General features: G+C 33.6%; 1 protein-coding gene across 2 annotated transcripts in view; it reads right to left on the bottom strand.

Moving 5' to 3' along the window:
* Window positions 1-6,278: 6,278 nt before the first annotated feature.
* The window catches only part of mettl25 (methyltransferase like 25), a 17,683-nt gene continuing 2,944 nt past the window's right edge, over window positions 6,279-21,017 (bottom strand). Inside the window, exons 5-13 of one of the 2 annotated variants that reach the window (XM_058774203.1) lie at window positions 20,767-20,914; window positions 16,336-16,430; window positions 16,056-16,085; window positions 15,459-15,532; window positions 13,075-13,168; window positions 10,057-10,131; window positions 9,909-9,980; window positions 8,232-8,356; window positions 6,280-7,121 (exon numbers count right to left, since the gene is read on the bottom strand). In XM_058774203.1, the coding sequence (XP_058630186.1) occupies window positions 8,261-8,356; window positions 9,909-9,980; window positions 10,057-10,131; window positions 13,075-13,168; window positions 15,459-15,532; window positions 16,056-16,085; window positions 16,336-16,430; window positions 20,767-20,914 (684 nt within the window). In that variant the 3' untranslated portion in view covers window positions 6,280-7,121; window positions 8,232-8,260. Of the gene's footprint in view, window positions 8,357-9,908; window positions 9,981-10,056; window positions 10,132-13,074; window positions 13,169-15,458; window positions 15,533-16,055; window positions 16,086-16,335; window positions 16,431-20,766; window positions 20,915-21,017 lie in introns of both variants that reach the window. The other variant, XM_058774202.1, reaches the window with a different exon arrangement.

The raw sequence follows: 21,017 nt of genomic DNA, 5'->3' as shown, positions 1-21,017 counted from the left end.
TTGATGGAAGTGTAGATGATGAATTAGATTTTTGCACCCTGTGGTGAGTTGTGCTTTTTGCATGTGGATCTCTGAAAATCCCCACTGAGGAGCAGCTGGGGCAAAACCTGTTCAGTGCATGTGTGAATCTGCATGAGTTAAACGCAGGAACAAGAGCGAGAGATCATTTGTACCCCAGTGTAGTCACCCCACTCCTGTTCCACCCCGCTGACCTCAAGCTGTTGACCCTTGACCGTCAACCCCACTGGGAGGACAACTGCTGTTTTCAGGGATCAACACGAGCTCTGACCTTATCAGTGCTGCATTCTGCTGCGGATACAAACAGTCAGATGGAATAGATGTCAATCTGAAAAGTGTACAATTAAAAAAGCAACAGGACAATAGTTTCTAAGTGAAACAGTGATTTCACAAAATGATCATCATAATAGATTACAAATATTGGTTTGTAACTGGGTGCAGGTGTGTTAGGTTCATTTCTAGGGACATTTTTAAAATGCAAATAATACAATTAAATAAATAATATAATAAAAAATACAAAATGCATGATATTCTTAGCAATATTAATACATTTTAATATCAAATTATGAAATCTTTATTCACCTTTGTATGAAAAACAAGTCTGATGAGGACTGTAAGATGTCTAATTTTCTTTTTCAGAGTTCCTGTTGTATAAATAATTATATATATATATATATATTTTTTTTTTTTTTTAATTTAGGAAAGTTTTTTTTTCATCACAGCTGATAAATATCAAACAGGAAACAGTCATGATGGGCAGTGCCACAGTCTGGAACACTCCTGCTCCAAAATAGCACCTGCTTGATTTAGACCAGCACAAAAACACACTGGGATCAACTGTATTAAAATAATAAGTAGCACCAAACTTATGTTTTATGCTGATTAAAAGAACATTTCAGACAGAAACTGATTGAAGTCTTGACTTGGCGTTGTTATTCCTATGTTTTTTTTGTTCTTCATCCCCTTTTTGATTACAAAAACTGATATTTGACATTTTCATGTTTCATGTCAGGCCTGTGTTTGAACTGAAATGCTTTTAATCAAACAATAATATCAACAACAATCTGATATAGACAAAATATTATTAAAAACACTTCTTTGGTTTTTCCATAACATAATTCCACAAATCGGTTAAAGGAATAGTTCACCCAAAAATGAAAACCTGCCTAAAATGTACTCGCCCTCAGGGACATCCTGCATGAAAGCCGGAAGCAATGGCTTAAAGTTAAAAACTTCATAATGATGGATTTGTTTGTCTTATAAACATGCAGCTTTTCACTTCACAAGACATTAATAGTCTTGTGGATTGCTTATGGATTATTGTCATGTTTCTTATGTTTCTATTACTTTCTTATCAGCTGTTTGAACTCTCATTCTGACGGCACCCATTCACTGCAGAGGAGCCACAGAATATTGAACAGCTGCATTAATTCAACTAATAAAACAAGTGTCTTAGTTCTGGCATAAAGACTCCATATGTTTATATATTAGAAATTTGCCATGTTGAACTATTAGTAAAACACTGCTTGTCTAATGAGTGATTTTGTTATATTTTCCATGCAGTCCAACTGAATAAAGGCAGTCAAAATGTTATAGGAAAAATTTTTCAGGGCAAAACGTTTTAATATGAAACATCACCGTCCAATTTAAATGCATACAAAACGCATTACAATAACTTTAAATTATAAACTTTAAATTGTTTACATTTTCATCCACAACTGAAAATAAATTAATAAATTAATTAATTAAAAAAATATATATATATATATATATATATATATATATATATATATCACTGATTTTTACAATCAAATTTGGATTGAGGTCCATGATGCACAGAGAATACAGTGAGAAAGTGTGAAATAACAGAACTTGAAGACATTTTATTCATGTACGTCCTTCGGCCAGACATGAATTTGTTCCCTAAAATGCTGTTAACACTTCAGACAGCGAGGCAAAAAAGAAGCTGATTATTTTCAGATGGAGCTCATCATGCGTCATTGTAGATGAGATTGGCATATGTTTGCGTGTGAGGGAGAAATAGAGACGAGATTGAAAGAGAGAGAAATAATAACAGAATATTTTCCATCTGTGCATCCTGTTTAGTCCCTTTGAATCGCTGATGAAAAGATAAATCGCACCTCTCTTTCTTTCCAATTCCCTTCGCTCTCACTCTCCCGTCTCCTTCTTCTTTTCCCATGCAGTTCCCTATTAAAGTGCTGATGCCTGATAAGGAGTATTGTGCAGTTCCTCCCTGTTTCCTCTACTGACCGGAAGCTACTCTGGCTCCCATTGACTTTTCCCATCATTTCCATCTTCATCTTGTCCCTCCCTGCTTCCTCCGCTGACCGGAAGCTTAAATGGCTCCCCACTGACTTTTCCCTTTTCATCTCATTCTCACACAAGACCTGCCAGGGCCTGGATGTCCACAAATAGCAAAGAAAAGTCGCATTCTGGGAGTAAAAATTCAACCAATGTATAATCTTTGTTGAATTTAAGGGGGCGTTCACATAAAACGCGCACTTGTGTTTAGAAAAGCAAGACCAAGCATAAAGAAATGGCATAAGAGGATGTTCACATGGAATGCAGTTTTGCATTCCACTGCACTGCTTTTTTTAATCATTTTTTAAAAGCATATGGCTGCTATATTTAAACACTGCACCTTGCAATGTGGCACTCAAATTCAAAAATACGATAATTCATAATTATTTCACGTTTAGGCAAATTGGTTGATCATTTGTACAAATTTGTGCATAATTTTTACGTTTTCATTTGCTTATGTCATACTGACAGTTAGGTTTAGGGCTGTACTTTTTACGCTGTTTTTTCCCCCACGATTTTCTGTACAAATCACACTGTATAGATTCACGCAAAATGACCACCTCACAAGTAGCGCCTGACACTGCATTCTAAAAACATGTTGCACAAGTTAAAATAAGTTTTCTCATAGCAAATTGTAACTATTTGACCTTTTAGTGAATTATATATTAATTCGTACAATCTTCTTGTACATTTTTGTATGATCTGCTTTCGCCCCACTGACGTTCTGTACGAATCACATTATGCAAATTCATATGAAATTACCTTGTTGCTACCTCCATGTTGCTTAACTTAAAACACATTTTCTCATGGCAATTTGTAACTTTTATGTTTTGGTGTATGAGTTCATACAGTCTCATCATACATTTTTGTACAAATCATATTGCACAAATGTATATGCAATCACCACCTTGTAAAACAGCTACCTTTTCTCATGAGATTGAGTTGATTCAACTTTTAAAAAAATGAGACCATGCTTTTTTCGCATTCCACTGACCTACGTTTGACGGAAAATTTCTTCTGTGTAAGCCGGTCCCAAGAAGCCATTTACACGAAACACATTTTTCATTCCATTGCGCTGCTTTCCCATTGTTATTTTAGATAATAATGCACTAGAAGGATGTTTTTGTTGCACTCATGCCTTGCGTCTTAACACAACATTCAAAAACATGGAGCTCAAGTTAAGAAGTTCAATTTTTAAAAAACAAATCTCAAGACCTTGCGTTTTTTTTAGTGCTGTCAAATGATTAATCGCGATTAATCACATCCAAAATAAAAGTTTTTGTTTACATATGTGTGTGTACTGTGTATGTTTATTACGTATATATAAAAACACACACATGCATGTATATATTTAAGAAAAATATATTATGTTTATATATTAAATATATTTATATATGATGTAAATTATATGAATATAAATATATACATGTAAATATTTTCAAAATATATGCTGTATGTGTGTGTATTTATATATGGGTTGTTGACGTGACATGGCATTTTCACTGTCCCACAAGATAAAAATGAATATAATTAATATTGTCATTATTTAAAATGATGTAAATCATTAAACATTTCTTTATCCTACATGGAACTGTTGTTAAAAAAGCTGCAGTGTTATTCGATTTTAAAAATTTTTGAGCCAAATGTCAAAATTGTCCTATGGTCTGACTATCCCAAGCATGATTCAGTAAATTACAACTTTTATAAATTAAAAAGAAAAGCATAAAGCTGTTAATAAATACACCTGGCATAATTGTACAAGTGTCTATTTTAGTAAATGGCAATCATTTTTTCTCATCTATATATTTCTGAAAGTGTAGGAACTTGACACATTTTGTCTCTGAAAACCATGTCATATGGTGTGACACCATATCCTGATTTTAAATCGGCCAATTCCAGAGAAAACTTTAATTAGTCGAAGGACTCCATTCATGGTCGTGTTACTGAAGCCTCCTGTCAAGCCCATGACATTTGCACATGGTCAAATTTTGTCTCAGAATTGTTCAAATATTTAACTTTTTTGGAACCACTACAAAAGTGTTACATTTTGTTGTCCTTTGGTGTGACACCCCTAAATTATATATTTTTTTGAATTAAAAAAATGTATGTTAAACTACATAATCATGGAAAGTGATGCAGATGTGTCTTGAAAACCGCTAATGACAGGTTAGCTTGGAATAGCAAGGTCTTTAATTGACAGAAAAAGGCTGAAACGTCCTATGGTGTGACAGAAAATGTCCTCCGGTGTGATGCCTGTACAGTCACACAACAAAACAAAGATGTCACAGCACAGGACAATGTCTCTTTAAAAAACATTTTATATAATTAAATAAGAAGAGTTTCAGTAACATACTGATTGACTAAGAGACAGAATTTTGTTGATGAAAGTTATTTTGTTTTGTTTAAAAAACATGTTGATATTGTCTATATCAAAATTAAACTTTCTTTCTCCTTTGACGTGTTCAAAGTTAAATAGAAATACTTTAATAACTACCATTTCTGTTCTTTAGTGTGACGTAATGACCTATGGTGTGACACACATTAAAGAACCACAGATTTGTTTTGATCTCAAAAACAGTTTAGTGCAATAGGGCAGATACAAATATCACTCAACTTAAAATGGTATAATTTTCAGCAGTTTTGAATGGATGACAGCAAAGTTTATCTTGTTGTCAAAGTACAATAAGGATTATCACAGGGTACAACAGAGTCAGCTCACACTATCCGTCGCCATCTGAATGAAAAGGGACGCTATGGTAGGAGACCCAGGAGGACACCACTGCTGACACAAAGGCATAAAAAAGCAAGACTGGAGTTTGACAAAACTTATGTGACAAAACCACAATCCTTCTGGGAGAACGTACTGTGGACAGATGAGACAAAAGTAGAGCTTTTTGGTAAAGGACATCATGGCACTGTTTACGGAAAAAGAAATGAGGCCTTCAAAGAAGTCCCTACAGTCAAACATGGTGGAGGTTCAAAGATGTTTTGGGGTTGCTTTGCTGTTTCTGGATGCCTTGACTGTGTGAACAGTATCATGAAATCTGATGATTACCAAAGAATTTTGGGGTGCAACGTAGTGGCCAGTGTCAGAAAGCTGCGTCTCCAACAGAGGTCATGGGTCTTCCAGCAGGACAATGACCTGAAACACACTTCAAAAAGCACTAAGAAATGGTTACAAACAAAGCGCTGGAGAGTTCTGAAATGGCCAGCAATGAGTCCAGATCTGAATCCCATAGAACACCTGTGGAGAGATCTCAAAACAGCAGTTGGGAGAAGGCATCCTTCAAATCTGAATGACCTGGAGCAGTTTGCAAAAGAACACTGGTCCAAAATTCCAGTAGAGAGGTGTAAGAAACTCATTCATGGTTACAGGAAGCGATTGATTTCAGTTATTTTTTCCAAAGGGGGAGGGGGGGCTACCAAATATTAAGTTAAGGGTGCCAATAATTTTGTCCAGTGCATTTTTTGGTTCTGTGTGGAATTGTATCAGATTTGACTTTTCTTCTCTCTGTTTTTTTTTTTTTTTTTTTTGTTCCAATGCAAACAAAAAATAAAAATAAAATAAACATGTGAGTACCAAAACATTTGCAACTGCAACAATTTTCTGGGTTGCATTTTCTGACAGAATTGCAAGGGTGCCGATATTTCTGGCCGTGACTGTATATTATTAAATCACACCATAGGACAAATTTATGGTACAGTTCAGTAAAAATGTTTAAAAAAACAATGAAAGAATTGACGAAGTTAGTGACCCTTTATATTTTCTCAAAGATCAGACTTTACTCTAAATACAGTATATGCATTTCTTCTTCAAAAATGCTTTTACAAAAAAAAGCATTTTTTACTGGCTATTTGTCAACTACCCATATACATAATAAATATACACAATACACACATATATTATGTAAACAAAAACTTTTATTTTGGATGCGATTAATCACGATTAATCGTTTGACAACACTACTTTTTTTTCCCATTCTACACCAGTCTAGCACGTCTACATAGAAAACCAAATTAAAAGCAGCAGATGAATGCAAAAACACGTTTTGTCTGAACCGACCCTAAGAGGTCAACAAATGTTAGCATTTTCTTGTCATCTCACATCGTTGGTAAATGTGTTATTTATATCCTAAAGTCATTAAGTCTGTGAAACACACCATGGTTGTTGACCACAAAACTTCAGGGGACAGCAGCTGTTTTGTGAAGAGAAAAATGATTCTCCTCACAAGCAAACAAATCAGCCGACTGTTTCTGCTTTAGGAGAAGAAAACAAATTCTTATGTTTTTTTTTTTTTTGATACTAAAAAGGAAACTTGTTTTGTTCAAAGTGGAGCTGGACATTCTTGGTGACGATAGAGAAGCATTTCCTCAGCCTCCTTTGCATGCAATGAAAAAAAAATCTAAATTTCAGGAAATAAGGGAGTGAGTAAGCTGGTTTCCCGTCGCTTTGCTATTTCTGTCATGGAGAGAGATGTTTTGGAGTGCATCATATCATTATACTGAAGCTTTTCCTTTCTCTTATTTAGACACAGAACAGGATATGGCACAATACATCCGCTGGAAGATGAATTCATGAGGGAACCATATGTGTGACTGGTCAACAGATTGGCGAAGCATTAGACTGGCACCAACAAATTCAGTGAAGTTCAAGCTGCAGTGTCAATGTGTAGCCATGCTTATCTCAACACAGACACACTAATGGCGTTTATTTTTTCCAGAAATAATGGCAGAGCTGGCTTTGTTCTGGTCAAGTGGTACCATGATAAATGGATGTAGTGCTGTTAGAGAAGGAAAAATCATTAGAAGCAGGAATAGTGTATACTTAAGCTTAGCTATGTGGCCTACTTTCTCTGAAAGATCAAACTTCCTCAATTTTTGTTTGCATTCAATAAATAATGACTTATAATTACTATGATGAAAATATTAATTCACTGCAGTCTAAAAAAAAGAAAACCAATTAAAAACAAATCAGCCAGTCACTGCGATTTGTTAATGTTTCAACAGAACTTTACTAACCACTTGTGCTACTTCAAACTGCATAATTATCACATATGAAACCATATTGCTGAAAAATTATAACAGGTCAGTGTGCATAATCATCAATAAACTCCTTGCAGTTAGAATGGGTGGCTTTGAATTCTGTCTTGGATCTCTATAAAGCCACATTCCCTCTTAATATAGAAGCAAACACATAAATAGTAACACCAAATATAGTAGTATGAGAAAGTAAAACAAATGCACAAGAAACAAACTCTTTGTGCCTTAAGTGCTATGAGTTCTTAAAGGCGTCTTAATCAAGCAAAAATACACTGAAGAATCAATCAGGTTAAGACAAAAGCTACCTCGAGGTGTTTCATTTATGAATATTAACTAAAACATAAGACAGGAGAATAATGGTCTGTGGGGAATGGCCTGAAAATAATGAAGAGCTCAATGTCTGATTAATATTAATGGTGTGTTAAATAAGTGGAAGCACAAGACGTCTCAAGTGTGACTGATGTCCTCATGTGGCTCAGTAAGGCTAAGGCTGATTTATAAACCAGTCCGACTAATGAACATTAAAAGCAACGTTCTGCATCACATTGATCACTATATCTTTCCGCTTTAAGCTGCAGACCGAACCGTTATGCATCATAACTGAACCGATCTGGAGACTAATACTGCCAGGTCTTTGGAGTAGCTGGAATGAAAAACTGCTTTTAATTTACTGTGAACAACCCTATTTTGACATAATTTATATTTTACATAATTTCTTTGCAAAATATAATTAAATAAATAAAAAAAAGCATTTTTATTGTTGTTTGAAAAATTGGCAAGAGTTCAATTGATTTGACTTTAAAAACAAAGTTTTACCAAAATAATAAATTAAAATTAAATCAATAAATTACACTAAACAGCAGGACTATAGCTTTGGTCTTCAAACTGTAGATTCCTTTATACCAACAACTGCATAACATCTAGGGGACTGGAGAGGGTCAAAGAGCTGAACCAGCGCAGAATGAGACACATTGTCCTGAAAGAAAAGAGATATTTTAGATAAATGTAGAAATGTGAAAGTCTGAAAACCAAATGCAATGATGTAGCTTTCAATATCTATGCATTAACATTTTTTTATTTTATATTTAAGGCATAAATCTTCATGCATGTTAGGCTTTCTCAACATTAATCAAGGATCGTGACTTTGCGATCATTTGTTTAAGAACCAGGCTACACTTGTTTCTCCGTGATTCACTAAAAAGAACTGACTCATAAGAATAAATTGTTCTGGAATGGACTACACTGTTCATGCTGTCTGTTTTTGGTTCAATAAAAAGAACCAACTCATAAGTGTTTGTCAGGAATCAGTACACTTGTCGTGTTGTATATTTCGAATTCACTAACAAGAGCGGTTAAAAATAATCATTTGTTGAGGAATCAGACTATACTTGTCACGCTGTATGCTTTTGACTCACCAAAAAGAACTAACTCATGAGAGCCATTTGTCAGGAATTGGTACACTGGACATGCTTCATATTTCTGATTCACTAACAAGAACTGATTCAAAATAATCATTTGTTCGGGAATCTGGAACTGGTCGTGCTCTTTGTTTCTGATAACCACCCCGTCATGTGGTATGGTTTTGATTCACTAAAGGGATCATAAGATATAAATAAAACACACACTCAGGATATATTATTTTAGATGAACTGTAATTTAAATTAAGTTCCCATAAGTAAAAAAGTGTATTGGACCTTATCAAAATAATCAGCTTAACTGAGCACAGCCTGTTTCAATCCAAAATCCATATTACAGCTTTCCATAATCACTGACCAAAGCACATTAATATACTTGGCAGCACACCCAGAGTACCGTGTTATGAAATATTTTATACATAACAAAACCCTCCACAGGCCAAATTGTAAAGCGGACTCTGATTTCAATGTGGTTAGCGGAGTTCACAGAGTCGTCACTGAGAAACCTTATCATGTTGCCAAGCCCTTTAATGTCCGACATACACAAATCATAGACCGCTGTAGGAAAAAAAAACATAGATCTGACATTGGGGAGGTTTTACTTGCTTTACATTACATGACTGATAAGTGACCCTTGTAAGATCATGTGGAAATTGATCCTACAGAAACTTGCTGTCACTGTTTTGTGAGTATAAACAAAATGATTTTGTCATGCCCTAAATTATCAGTCTAACGTTCTTCACAGATGGCTGAGTCTGACACTCCTGACTGTCGTTGCGAGGTTTTATGTTCAAAGCCTGGTGGGCAAGAAGGAAATGGACGTGTAACTCAAAACCTCTGAACTCTTGTAAGTTGGAAACCATTTTTTTTGTTGACTGTTTTGCATCTGCTATACGTGGCTAAAGTCTGTTGCTATATATGCTGTGAGAATAAGTTGTTGACTTGGGAAATCTGTGTTGTGGTCCTGAAGTAAAGCCTGAAACAAAAGCCCCTCACAGTTCTCTAATTACATGAGGATTAAACATCTTTACAAGCACAAATCTAGGGAGTAAATGTACATTTGATGGTAAAATGTAGAGTTACTGTTTTCTGTTCTGACAATTGATTTGTTACCTGCTCTTTCAAGTAGCAAAGTCGGTCGAGGAGGATGAGACCTTCTATACACGGAGCCAAAATAACTTTCAACTGTGGAAGAAACCAGCATGAGGCAGATATAGAGTTAGTGATGAAAATAAATGACACGTTTCTCTGTCATGCTCACCATGTTAAAAGCCACCATCTCATTCATTCTGGGACTGTAGTGTTCATGATAGCTCTGAATGTCACCGTCAGATAGCTGAAGACAACAAGAGATATGAAAAATTAGATTTTAAAGAAATAAAGTAATAAGATAATGTTCTATTCACCAACCAGAATCTAAAACATGAATGCATTTCTGTAGACTAATAAAGAATTTAGTGTATATAACATTTTTATAAAAGTTTTAGATTAAATTTTTTTTTATAGTAAATAAATAATTACAAGTAAATATATTTATTTAAATATATTTAGATAATCTACTTTAGACTAATAAAAAATGTAGTTTACACATATACTGCAAAATGTAATTAAAATATTTCATACATGAATGTCATACTATATATTTTAATAAAACATATTTTGTACTGTTTAACTGAATTATAACAATTATTGTTATCTTTACTGTTGTATTAATATTATATTGCAAAATAAAAATAAAATAGTTTTAATTTCAAAAACAAGATTTTATATTAAATGAATACAAATATATTACAAATAAATATATTTAATATACACGTGTATATATATATATATATATATATATATATATATATATATACACACACACACACACATGCATATATAAAGTTATGGCCAAAAATATCGGCACCCTTGGTAAATATAATCAAAGAAGGCTGTGAAAATTAATCTGCATTGTTAATCCTTTTGATCTTTTATTTAAAAAATTCACAAAATCATTGGATAATAAGAATTTCAAATGGGGGAAATATCATTATGAAATAAATGTTTTTTTTTCTCAAATACACGTTGGACACAATTATTGGCACCCCTAGAAATTATTATGAGTAAAATATCTCTGAAGTATATTCCCATTCATATTCACAATTTTGAGCACTCCAAGGTGATTATGAACATGAAATTATCCAGCCATGGCTTCCTGTTTCACAGAAATATAAATAGTAGGGAAAACAAAGCCCAAATTCCCTTAATCATCCATCACAATGAGAAAACCAAAGAATATATTTCTGATGTGCAGCAAAAGATAATTGAGCTTCACAAATTAGTGAAGTGGCTTTAAGAAAAATTTCCACCATCAGGGCATTGATTAAGAATTTCCAATCAGCATAAAATGTTACGAAACTGCCTGGAAGAGGACGTATGTCTATATCGTCCTAATTAGGGGTGTAACGATACACGAATCGCGGTTGAACGATTCACGGGCATTTTCCAAATGGAAGTGATCATCCCTATCCCCTTGGAGTGGGGACTTGGGAGTGAGCAGGGCATGTGTGTGTCATTATGTAGTCGTTTGGAATGCACTTGGTGAAGGGAGCGTAATTTCCTCATTATCTTCAGCTGGGATGTTCCCGTGACAACGCAGCACAGTGTGCGTCAGCAGATGTCGCTGTTTAAATGTCAATAGTCTTTTTATTGTTGTTAGCATAACTGTTGCAAATAAACACATTTTATATTTTAAAAAGTTTTTAAAATATGCTATATAATATATAAAAAATAATATATATAAAACTTTTTAAATTATGAAATGTACTTTTATTTTTTATGCGGCTTGTCCGCCAGCGAATCTGCTGACGCACACCGTGCTGCGTTGTCACAGGTCACAAACCTTAAAAAAAACTGTCAAACAGCACCTACATCACCACATGTTGTTTGGGAGGGTTTCAAGAAAAATACTCCTAGCTCATCCAAAAACAAACTCCAGCATATTCAGTTATCAGACACGACTGGAACTTCAAATGAGACTGGCTTCTATGGTCAGATGAAACTAAAAAATTAACTTTTTAGCAGCAAACACTCAAGATGAGTTTGGTGAACACAGGGATAAAAAGTACCCCATGTGTACAATGAAATATACTGCTGTATTTTTGATGTTGTGGGCCTATATTTCTGCTGGAGGTCCTGGACATCTTGTTTAGATACACGGCATCATGGATTCTATCAAATACCAACAGATAAAAAATCAATAAGTGACTGACTCTGTTAGAAATCTTATAATGGGCCATGTTTGGATCTTCCAACCGTACAAAAATCCAAACACAAACCTCAAAAACAACACAAAAACTTTTCCCGGCACTTTTTCTAAGACCGGCACTTTTCAAAAAGTATTGAATAAAAGGGTGCCGTTAATTGTGGCCAATGTGTATTAGAGGAAAAACATTTATTTCATAATGATATTTCCCCCCATTTTAAATTCTTATTATCCAATGAAGGGATTAACAATGCAGATTAATTTTCACAGCCTTCTTTGATCATATTTACCAAGGGTGCCGATATTTTTGGCCATGACTGTATATATATATATATATATATATATATATATATATTAGTGCTGTCAAACGATTAATCGCATCCAAAATAAAAGTTTTTGATTACATAATATACGTGTACTGTGTATATTTATGTATATATAAATACACACACACAGCATATATTTTGAAAATATTTACATGTATATATTTATATTCATATAATTTATATCTTATATAAATATTTAATATATAAACATTACATATTTTTCTTAAATACATACATGCATGTGTGTGTATTTATATATACATAATAAATATACACAGTTCACACACATATATTATGTAAACAAAACTTTTATTTTGGATGCAATTAATCGTTTGACAGAACTAATATATATATATATATATATATATATATATATATATATATATATATATACACACACACACACACACAAATATAGCTTTGTTAATAATCAATAAAACTGAAAAGTAACAAATTACTACAAATTATTTTCTATGTAAATATTATATAATATACAGTATATTTTACTGTTTCACAAAATGCTGCAGATTTGCCCTAGGCCTGGTGAACCCTTTTTAATTGTCTCTTGCTATCTGTTCCCATATTTCCGTACGTGTCAAACATATTTTAGTCTGTTCATCTCATTAGCTTCATTGTGGTGTAATTCAGATGCATGTGGGCTGACTGAAAAAACATTAAATGTAATGTGAGAACTTTTGGTTATTACTTTGGTGTCATCCAGATCCAGCTTCCTAAGTGCTCGTCTGACATATTCCACAAACGACGAGGCTTTGGAGTACACGTTCCCAACACGTTTCTCACTGTCAATAGAACATAAAATACCCATCACATACTGCAAAAATGTATCATAACAAAAATAAACTAACTCAACTGTTTTTAATGTAGTTTAAACACTAAATGTAGGCTACAGACAGTAAGTCACGTGTAGAGGGTGAACTCTGCAATCCTTGTTGACTTGCCCATTACCGTAACCTGATGGTTTGGCTTTGACTCACAGAAGCTTATTAAACCTGAAAACAGGGCTTTAGGGTTTGAGTCACGAGCATCAGTCAGCACTGAATCAGATCTGCTCTCTGCAGCCACGATCAAGTATCTCAATAAACATTTCTCATCCTCCGCAAAAAGGAAGGAAGGACTAGAGGGAATCTGGAGCCTCTTTATTCTATCCTCTAGTTTACTAAAACAAAGACAGGCGGTTGTTTTCTGTCTAATGAGCAGATGATGTGGTGAGAGTGCTGTCGATGAGATATCTGATCCTGGTCTTTTGGAGAGGAACGGCGTCAGTGTGGGAGCTCAATATTTGTCATCGTGTGTGTTTCCGACTGAGAGTCGCTCATCAGGGGGTCCGGGGTGTGTGTTTCCGCTTTTACAGACTGTTTTTCAAAGCCAGGACTTTTTTTGGTTTTGTATTAAACTATAATTTACTGCCAAATCTACAATATTTGGTTATGGTTCTTTAAACCATGAAGACTTGTGGCAACAATTAGTAGTTTTTCCAGATATCTACATGTATCTAAAAGCCATAAAACAGCCTGAGCTACTGAACTACTAAAATTAATAGATCGTGTGGAACAGTAACAAAACAAATGCAGCATGACACAGAATCTATAATGCACTTTATATGATGGTGCATATGATGGACAGAACAAGAGATGTAGACTTAATGGTTTTAAATTACATACACACACACACTTATAAATATAAAATAGTTTTAAATATAAAATAATGACAGATAGCTAAAGAGAACAAGAGATATAGACTTAATGATTTTCAATACACACATGAAATACTAAAAAACATTAAATTAAAAAATATATTTTTGTACTAAATATATAATTATATATAATATATAATTAATAAATATTACTAAATAAAAACATTAATAATTAATATAACTTCATAAATATATATATATATATATATATATACATATATGTGTGACCCTGGACCACAAAACCAGTCTTAAGTCGCTGGGGTATATTTGTAGCAATAGCCAAAAATACATTGTATGGGTGGGTCAAAATTATCCATTTTTCTTTTATGCCAAGTAAAGATCATGTTCTATGAAGATATTTTGTAAATTTCTTACCGTAAATGTATAAAAACTTCATTTTTGATTAGTAATATGCATTGCTAATAACTTCATTTGGACAACTTTAAAGGCGATTTTCTCAATATTTAGATTTTTTTGCACCCTCAGATTCCAGTTTTCAAATAGTTGTATCTCGGCCAAATATTGTCCAATCCTAACAAACCATACATCGCTGGAAAGCTTATTTATTCAGCTTTCAGATGCTATATACATCTCAATTTCGAAAAATTGACACTTAAGACTGGTTTTGTGGTCCAGGGTCACATATATACATACACACATATATATATATATATATATATATACACAATCATGGTCAAAAATATAGTCACCCTTGGTAATTATGATCAAAGGCGGCTGTGAAAATTAATCTGCATTGTTACTCCTTTTGATCTTTTATTTTATAAATTCACAAAAATCTAAACTTTCATTGGATAATAAGAATTGAAAATGGGGGTTGAGGTTCTCTAACCTCATCAGGCATTATAGGAGAAAACTCAGAGCTGTTAAACTGGCAAATGGAGGTTTCAAAAAGTATTGAATAAAAGGGTGCCGTTAATTGTGGCCAATGTGTATTAGAGAAAAGCATTTATTTCATAATGATATTTCCCCCATTTTAAATTCTTATTATCCAATAAAAGGTTAGATTTTTGTGAATTTTTAAAATAAAAGATCAAAAGGATTAACAATGCAGATTAATTTTCACAGCCTTCTTTGATCATATTTACCAAGGGTGCTGATATTTTTGGCCATGACTGTATATACTGTATATATAAAGTTTATTTGCAAAAACAGATAACTCCGTTTTTTTTTTAATTTTCAAAAATCATGTTTTAATAAAAGTGTAGTGTTTGTATAAATATATATATATAGAGTGAGAGAGCATAAAATAAAATCATTTTCAATTTTACATACATATACTACCAAACCTCCCAATATTTGGTTATATGTTTCTTTAGGCTATGAAGATTTGCTGTGGCAACAATTAGTATAAATACCTTTTAAAGCAATTATAGTGATCTCGTAAAATAACATGAAGAACCGCCCGATAAAAAAGTGACTCCATAGGCAGCTGTAACAGACAAGAAACCCAGTTAACCACAATCCAAATCATTTTGTTGCATTTCAAAGCTGATTTTGCTTACTTATACAACACATGCTTACTTGGTTATGTTTGCTTACTTATTTATATGTTTAATTACTTCATTTGAATTGTTTGTACCATTTATGGCAACTTTGAAAACAGATTATGTCATATTTTCCATGACAATTATGTCATCCAAACAATCAGACATGCAGAAGACGAAAAGAGTTTGTTCATGCTGACTGCTTCACCTCTGTACTTTCAATCGTTTGGAAAAAAAAGGAAAAATCAAATTAAAATACACAGTGCGTCTAATTGAATTAGATAAATATGCACAGGCGCATATGCTGTACATTCTGACATTCAAGCTTGACCAGCACATTACAATCAGCTGTGCAAACAGCCTCGGTCGCATGAGACTGCTCTCTTTATATGCAAATTCTGCTGGGGAAATGAGTTTTTAATTGAAAAATGAATATTGATATGATACATGACACAATCAAATACTCACTCCTCCTCCAGCAGACACTCTCTCCAGAGCCTGAGAGGGGAATAAAGAGTTTGTGAAGAGCTCAACATTAGCCAAAGTAGTGATAACTAAACACACAATGTCATGGTTTGATAGTCGCCTTAAGTTTAATGGCATTATGTTTTAACAAATAACACCTAAAAGATTATCTATTTATAAACCTGTTAAAATCTGATGCAACATGCATCAGCTAATAGCAAAGGATGTGGTTGAAGATGCGTGGGCAATGTGATCTTATTTGTGACGTTTGAGCCAGACTTACGAGACATGCTGACATCCTGGCATTTCGACCACAGAAACACGCCTGAGCTTTCAGATACTGACTCATAGGGAAACCACACACAGCATCGACACACCCTGAGCAACAACCACAAAACAACACAAAAAACAGAGATGAAAAACTATACAGCTTAAGTTTTAACATCAAATACTGTTCAAATGTTCAGGGTCAGAAGATCTTTTCAAAAGAAATTATACTTTTAGTCAGCAAGGATGCATTAAAATTGATCAAAGATGATAGTAAAGACATTTATAATGTTATAAAACATGTCTATTTCAAATAAATGCTGTTCTTTTGAACTTTCTATTGATCAAAGAAACTTGCAAAAAAAAATGCTGTCCAACTATTTTCAACCTTAATAATAATAATAAATGTTTCAGTATGTTAGACTGATTTCTGAAGGATCTTGTGACACTGAAGACTAGAGTAATGATGCTGAAAATTCAGCTTTGCATCACAGGAATAAATTACAATTTTAAAATATATTAAAATATAAAGCTGTTATTTTAAATCGTAATAATATTTCACAATTTTACTGTATTTATTGTATTTTTAATCAAATAAAAGCACCTTTGGTAAGCATAAGAGACCTCTCAAAAACATAAAAAATCTTAACAACCCAAACTTTTTACTGCATTTTAAACTAAACACTAAACATTTTATGGATAAGAACCTGTTGAACACATGCCATTCAAACAAGACCCACACTGCAGTTTGAGGCCTATTCGTGGTGCAGATAAACACTGTTTACTCCAGCTATCATGCTAATCTAAACCATGCCAAACTGAACAGGATCCAGAGTCCAGCACAGGCCTGAAAAATGTGTTCGTGATACAGAATGAGCTGTGCGTAAAAAATGCCTGAGAGAGGGACAGTGAACAAAACAATATCAGCGATTTCATTATGAAACGTTTGACTCATTATGAGTGACTCATCTTGAGGCGACCAGGTGCTGTGGGATGTTAAACTGAAGAATCTTCAGTTTGCATTTGATAATACAACAATTTAAAACTGAAGTGTGTATTTTTTTATGAAAATACAAATTTAATGCACTATAAATAAGCGACTGCTTAACTAATGATGTTGGTGGGCGGGACTTCCTGTTTTCTGTTTAAGTAGGAGACATTGCGGGGGCCCTTCTGAATTGAGTCAGCAAATGCAGGGCCTGAGAGGAGATATCGTGGAAAAGTATTACGCTGTCAAAATGAAAAGATCATAGCAATAAATTCTGCTCAGTGAAAGTGAAATTCTATGTAAAATCTTCATAAATCTGTGGGATGGTGCGAATGTGACAGCAAAAATGACACACTTGGTGTCATTTAAATGCACAGCATGTTATAATTGTAAAGGGTTTTTGAGTCTAAAAGACACAATGTGCATTTCAATTGGAACTGCATTTGTTTCATTACATTTTGTTTCTTCTTCAGAACAAACATGCTTGTAAAGCGAGCCGCTGAAGCCCTGAAAACGCTGACTTCATCATGCTGAAAACGCCACATGTTGTACTGACTCTTCTTGAGTTTGTGAGATCAAACAGACAGTCTGTCGAAGGGAAGAGTGTTTGTGATTTCAGTCCAGCTTTTGCACACACTTCATGTATTTTAGCTCTGTCCCTGCAGCAATTGAGGGACTGTGATGTGATCACCAGGCTTTAAAAGACAATGAGATATTATTGTAGCCCTGCTGTGCTTCATAGTACAGCAATTATGTGATCAAAATATCATACTCCAATTCTTTCTGCACTGTCTGCTCTAAGAGAACGTGTCTAAGAGGCAGACAGAAACCACATGCTCTCTTAAAACTAAGACCAAGTTAGAAAGTCCACCTAAAAATAAAAATTGTGTCATCATTTACTTATTCTCATGTTGTTCCAAATCTGTATTCTCTATGAACATAATTTGAAAGAAAGTGTGCTTTTTGTCCACACAATGAAAGGCAGTGGGGCCTAATGGGGTTGTTTTGGAGACTAGTGAATTAAAAATAATAATAATAATAATAATAATAATAATAATAATAATAATAATAATAATAATAATAAACAATGAATTAAGTAATTTATTTAATAAACAACATTTTTTATTTATTATAAAACAATGTATTATTTATTATAAAATAACACATAAAATAATAATAACAACAATTTTATAATTATTATGTCATAAAATGTATTATTAACAATTTTATAATGAATAATACATTTACTATCACTGTTGTAGTTATTATATTTTCTATATTATTAATTTAGATTACATTGTATTTTGTATATTATATTGTTCCAATTATTATAATTGTGTACATTTGTAGATGTTAATCATTATAGATGTTAATGATTAAGATGTTGTAAAAATTACTATAATGATTAGGATGTTATCAGAACGTAACATTTATATTATAATTATTGTATTATTAATAATCATCATGATAATAATTATTATTAAATAATCTATTTATTTACTAAACAATCAAGAACAAAAATATTCATTAAATAATAACACATTTTAATAATAATAATAATAATAATAATAATAATAATACTTTATTGCTTTTATTATTATTATTATTTTAAATTTTTAACCAAGTATTGGTATGGGGTGCACATTGCCGGAAAGAAACATTATACAGAGAAATGCAATTCCACACAGCTTGTCTTCAAGAGTTGTTCAACCATTCTGATGAGACTGATCAGTCCACGTGTGTGCAGAGGTGGGTAGAGTACCCAAAAACTGTACTCAAGTAAAAGTAAAAGTACTTGAAGAAATATTTACTCAAGTAAAAGTAATAGTCTGAATAGTTACTTGAGTAAGAGTAAAAAAGTATCGGATAAAAAAAAACTACTCAAGTAGTTAGTTACTAGTTACTTTGGATCATATACTGAATATAGTCTATTTTTATTTAGATATATAGATATTTAGATACATTTTTATACACACACACACACACTGCCGTTCAAAATACCTTTAATTTTTTTTAATGTAATTTATTTCAGTGATGCAAATCAGAATTTTTATCAGCCTGATTTATTATCAATGCTGTTCTTTTTTAGCTTTCTATTCATAAAAGAATCCTGAACAAACTGTCACAGGTTCCAAAAAAAATTAAGCAGAAAAACTGTTCCCTGTTGAAAAAAACAGCATATGCTGGTATGGTATGTTTTGAAGCATGGGATGCTGGTTTGAACTGATTTAAGCTGGTCCTTTGCTTGTCCTAAGCTGGTCCGACCAGCTCAAGACCAGCACAAACCAGCATCCCAGCTTCAAAACATACCATACCAGCATATACTGTTTTTTTGTTTTTGTTTTTTTTTCAACAACACTGGTAATAAAACAATATATTTTAATGATTTCTGAAGGATCATATTACACCGAAAACTGGAGTAACAGCTGATACAAATTCTGATTTGCATCACTGAGCTAAATTAAATTATATTTTAAAGTTGAATTATGTATTATAAATGTATATAACCTCTGACACGGAGAAGAGTGAAATCTCCTCACACGACCGCTACAGAACATCTGAACATAACGAAACAAATGCACATTGACGGATCTTCTTCCGTCTGTTCTGCAAAATGTAAACAAATGTAGCCTTTATTTCTGCAAGCGTAAATATTGTGAAAATACCAATATTAATTGTGTCTAGGCAAGGCATTCCTCCTGGAACTAACGTGGGTTTGGCGGGTGTTTATTTCATACTCTGTCACAGCTTATTTAATGAATCAATTATACATTGTATTTAATGTGTAAGGTACATGTACAACAAACTGGTGGTAATGTCATAGTGGTATCGTGTATTGTAATCGAATCTATACCTGTGGAACCGACAGCACACGCGGTGTTCGTCTAATAAAGATCTTCATAGCTAGTAAACCATAGCCTTTGCAGATTTGCTTTCAACTGACTGTTGATCCAAAGCCACGTCTTCAGCGCTCTTGATGTTACAACTCTGAGTGAGAGCCGCTTCAGACGACTCAGCGTGAGCGGCAGGGAACTGAACGAATCATTCAAACTGATTCGCGAACCGATTCACTGGTTTGCCAACTGGTTTGATCAAGCCTTCGAACAGAATTGACTCAAAAGAATGAATCATTGTTGAACGGGCATCGCTCATTGCCCAGAAAAAAAAAGTAGATGGCGCGCTTGGAATAAATTGAAGGATTTTTAACTTGTATGCATTAAGATAAAGTAACGAGAGGAGCGTCGCCCACAGTAACGAAGTAAAAGTACCGTTTTTCACTAAAATGTACTTGAGTAAGAGTAAAAGTACCCATTTTAAATATACTCTAAAAGTATTAGTTACCCAAAAAATGTACTCAAGTAAATGTAACGAAGTAAATGTAACTCGTTACTACCCACCTCTGCGTGTGTGTGTGAGCGCGCGCGTGTGTGTGTGTGTGCAGGCAGGAAGTGTTCTTACCCTGTCTGTCCTGATCAAACTCTTCAGAGAGCAGGTGGTAGCAGCAGCCCACACTGCAAACGGCGCGCAGCTCCTGTTTGGCCCTGAACATCCTCAGAGTGCTGGGGGCCAAATCTCCACACGTATGCAGACCAACCAGAACTGCATCCTGGGCACCAGCCAGAGAAAAGAGAGGGGGAGAAAGAAAAAAAAGGGGGTAATTTAGTGAAATCAACACAGACCGTTTGCCATCTCTCATTGATCATAAATAA

Source organism: Onychostoma macrolepis, chromosome 04, assembly GCF_012432095.1.
Source record: "Onychostoma macrolepis isolate SWU-2019 chromosome 04, ASM1243209v1, whole genome shotgun sequence".
NCBI lineage: Eukaryota > Metazoa > Chordata > Actinopteri > Cypriniformes > Cyprinidae > Onychostoma > Onychostoma macrolepis.
Note: the sequence above shows the minus strand (reverse complement) of the source record. Positions and strands in the feature narration are given on the sequence as shown.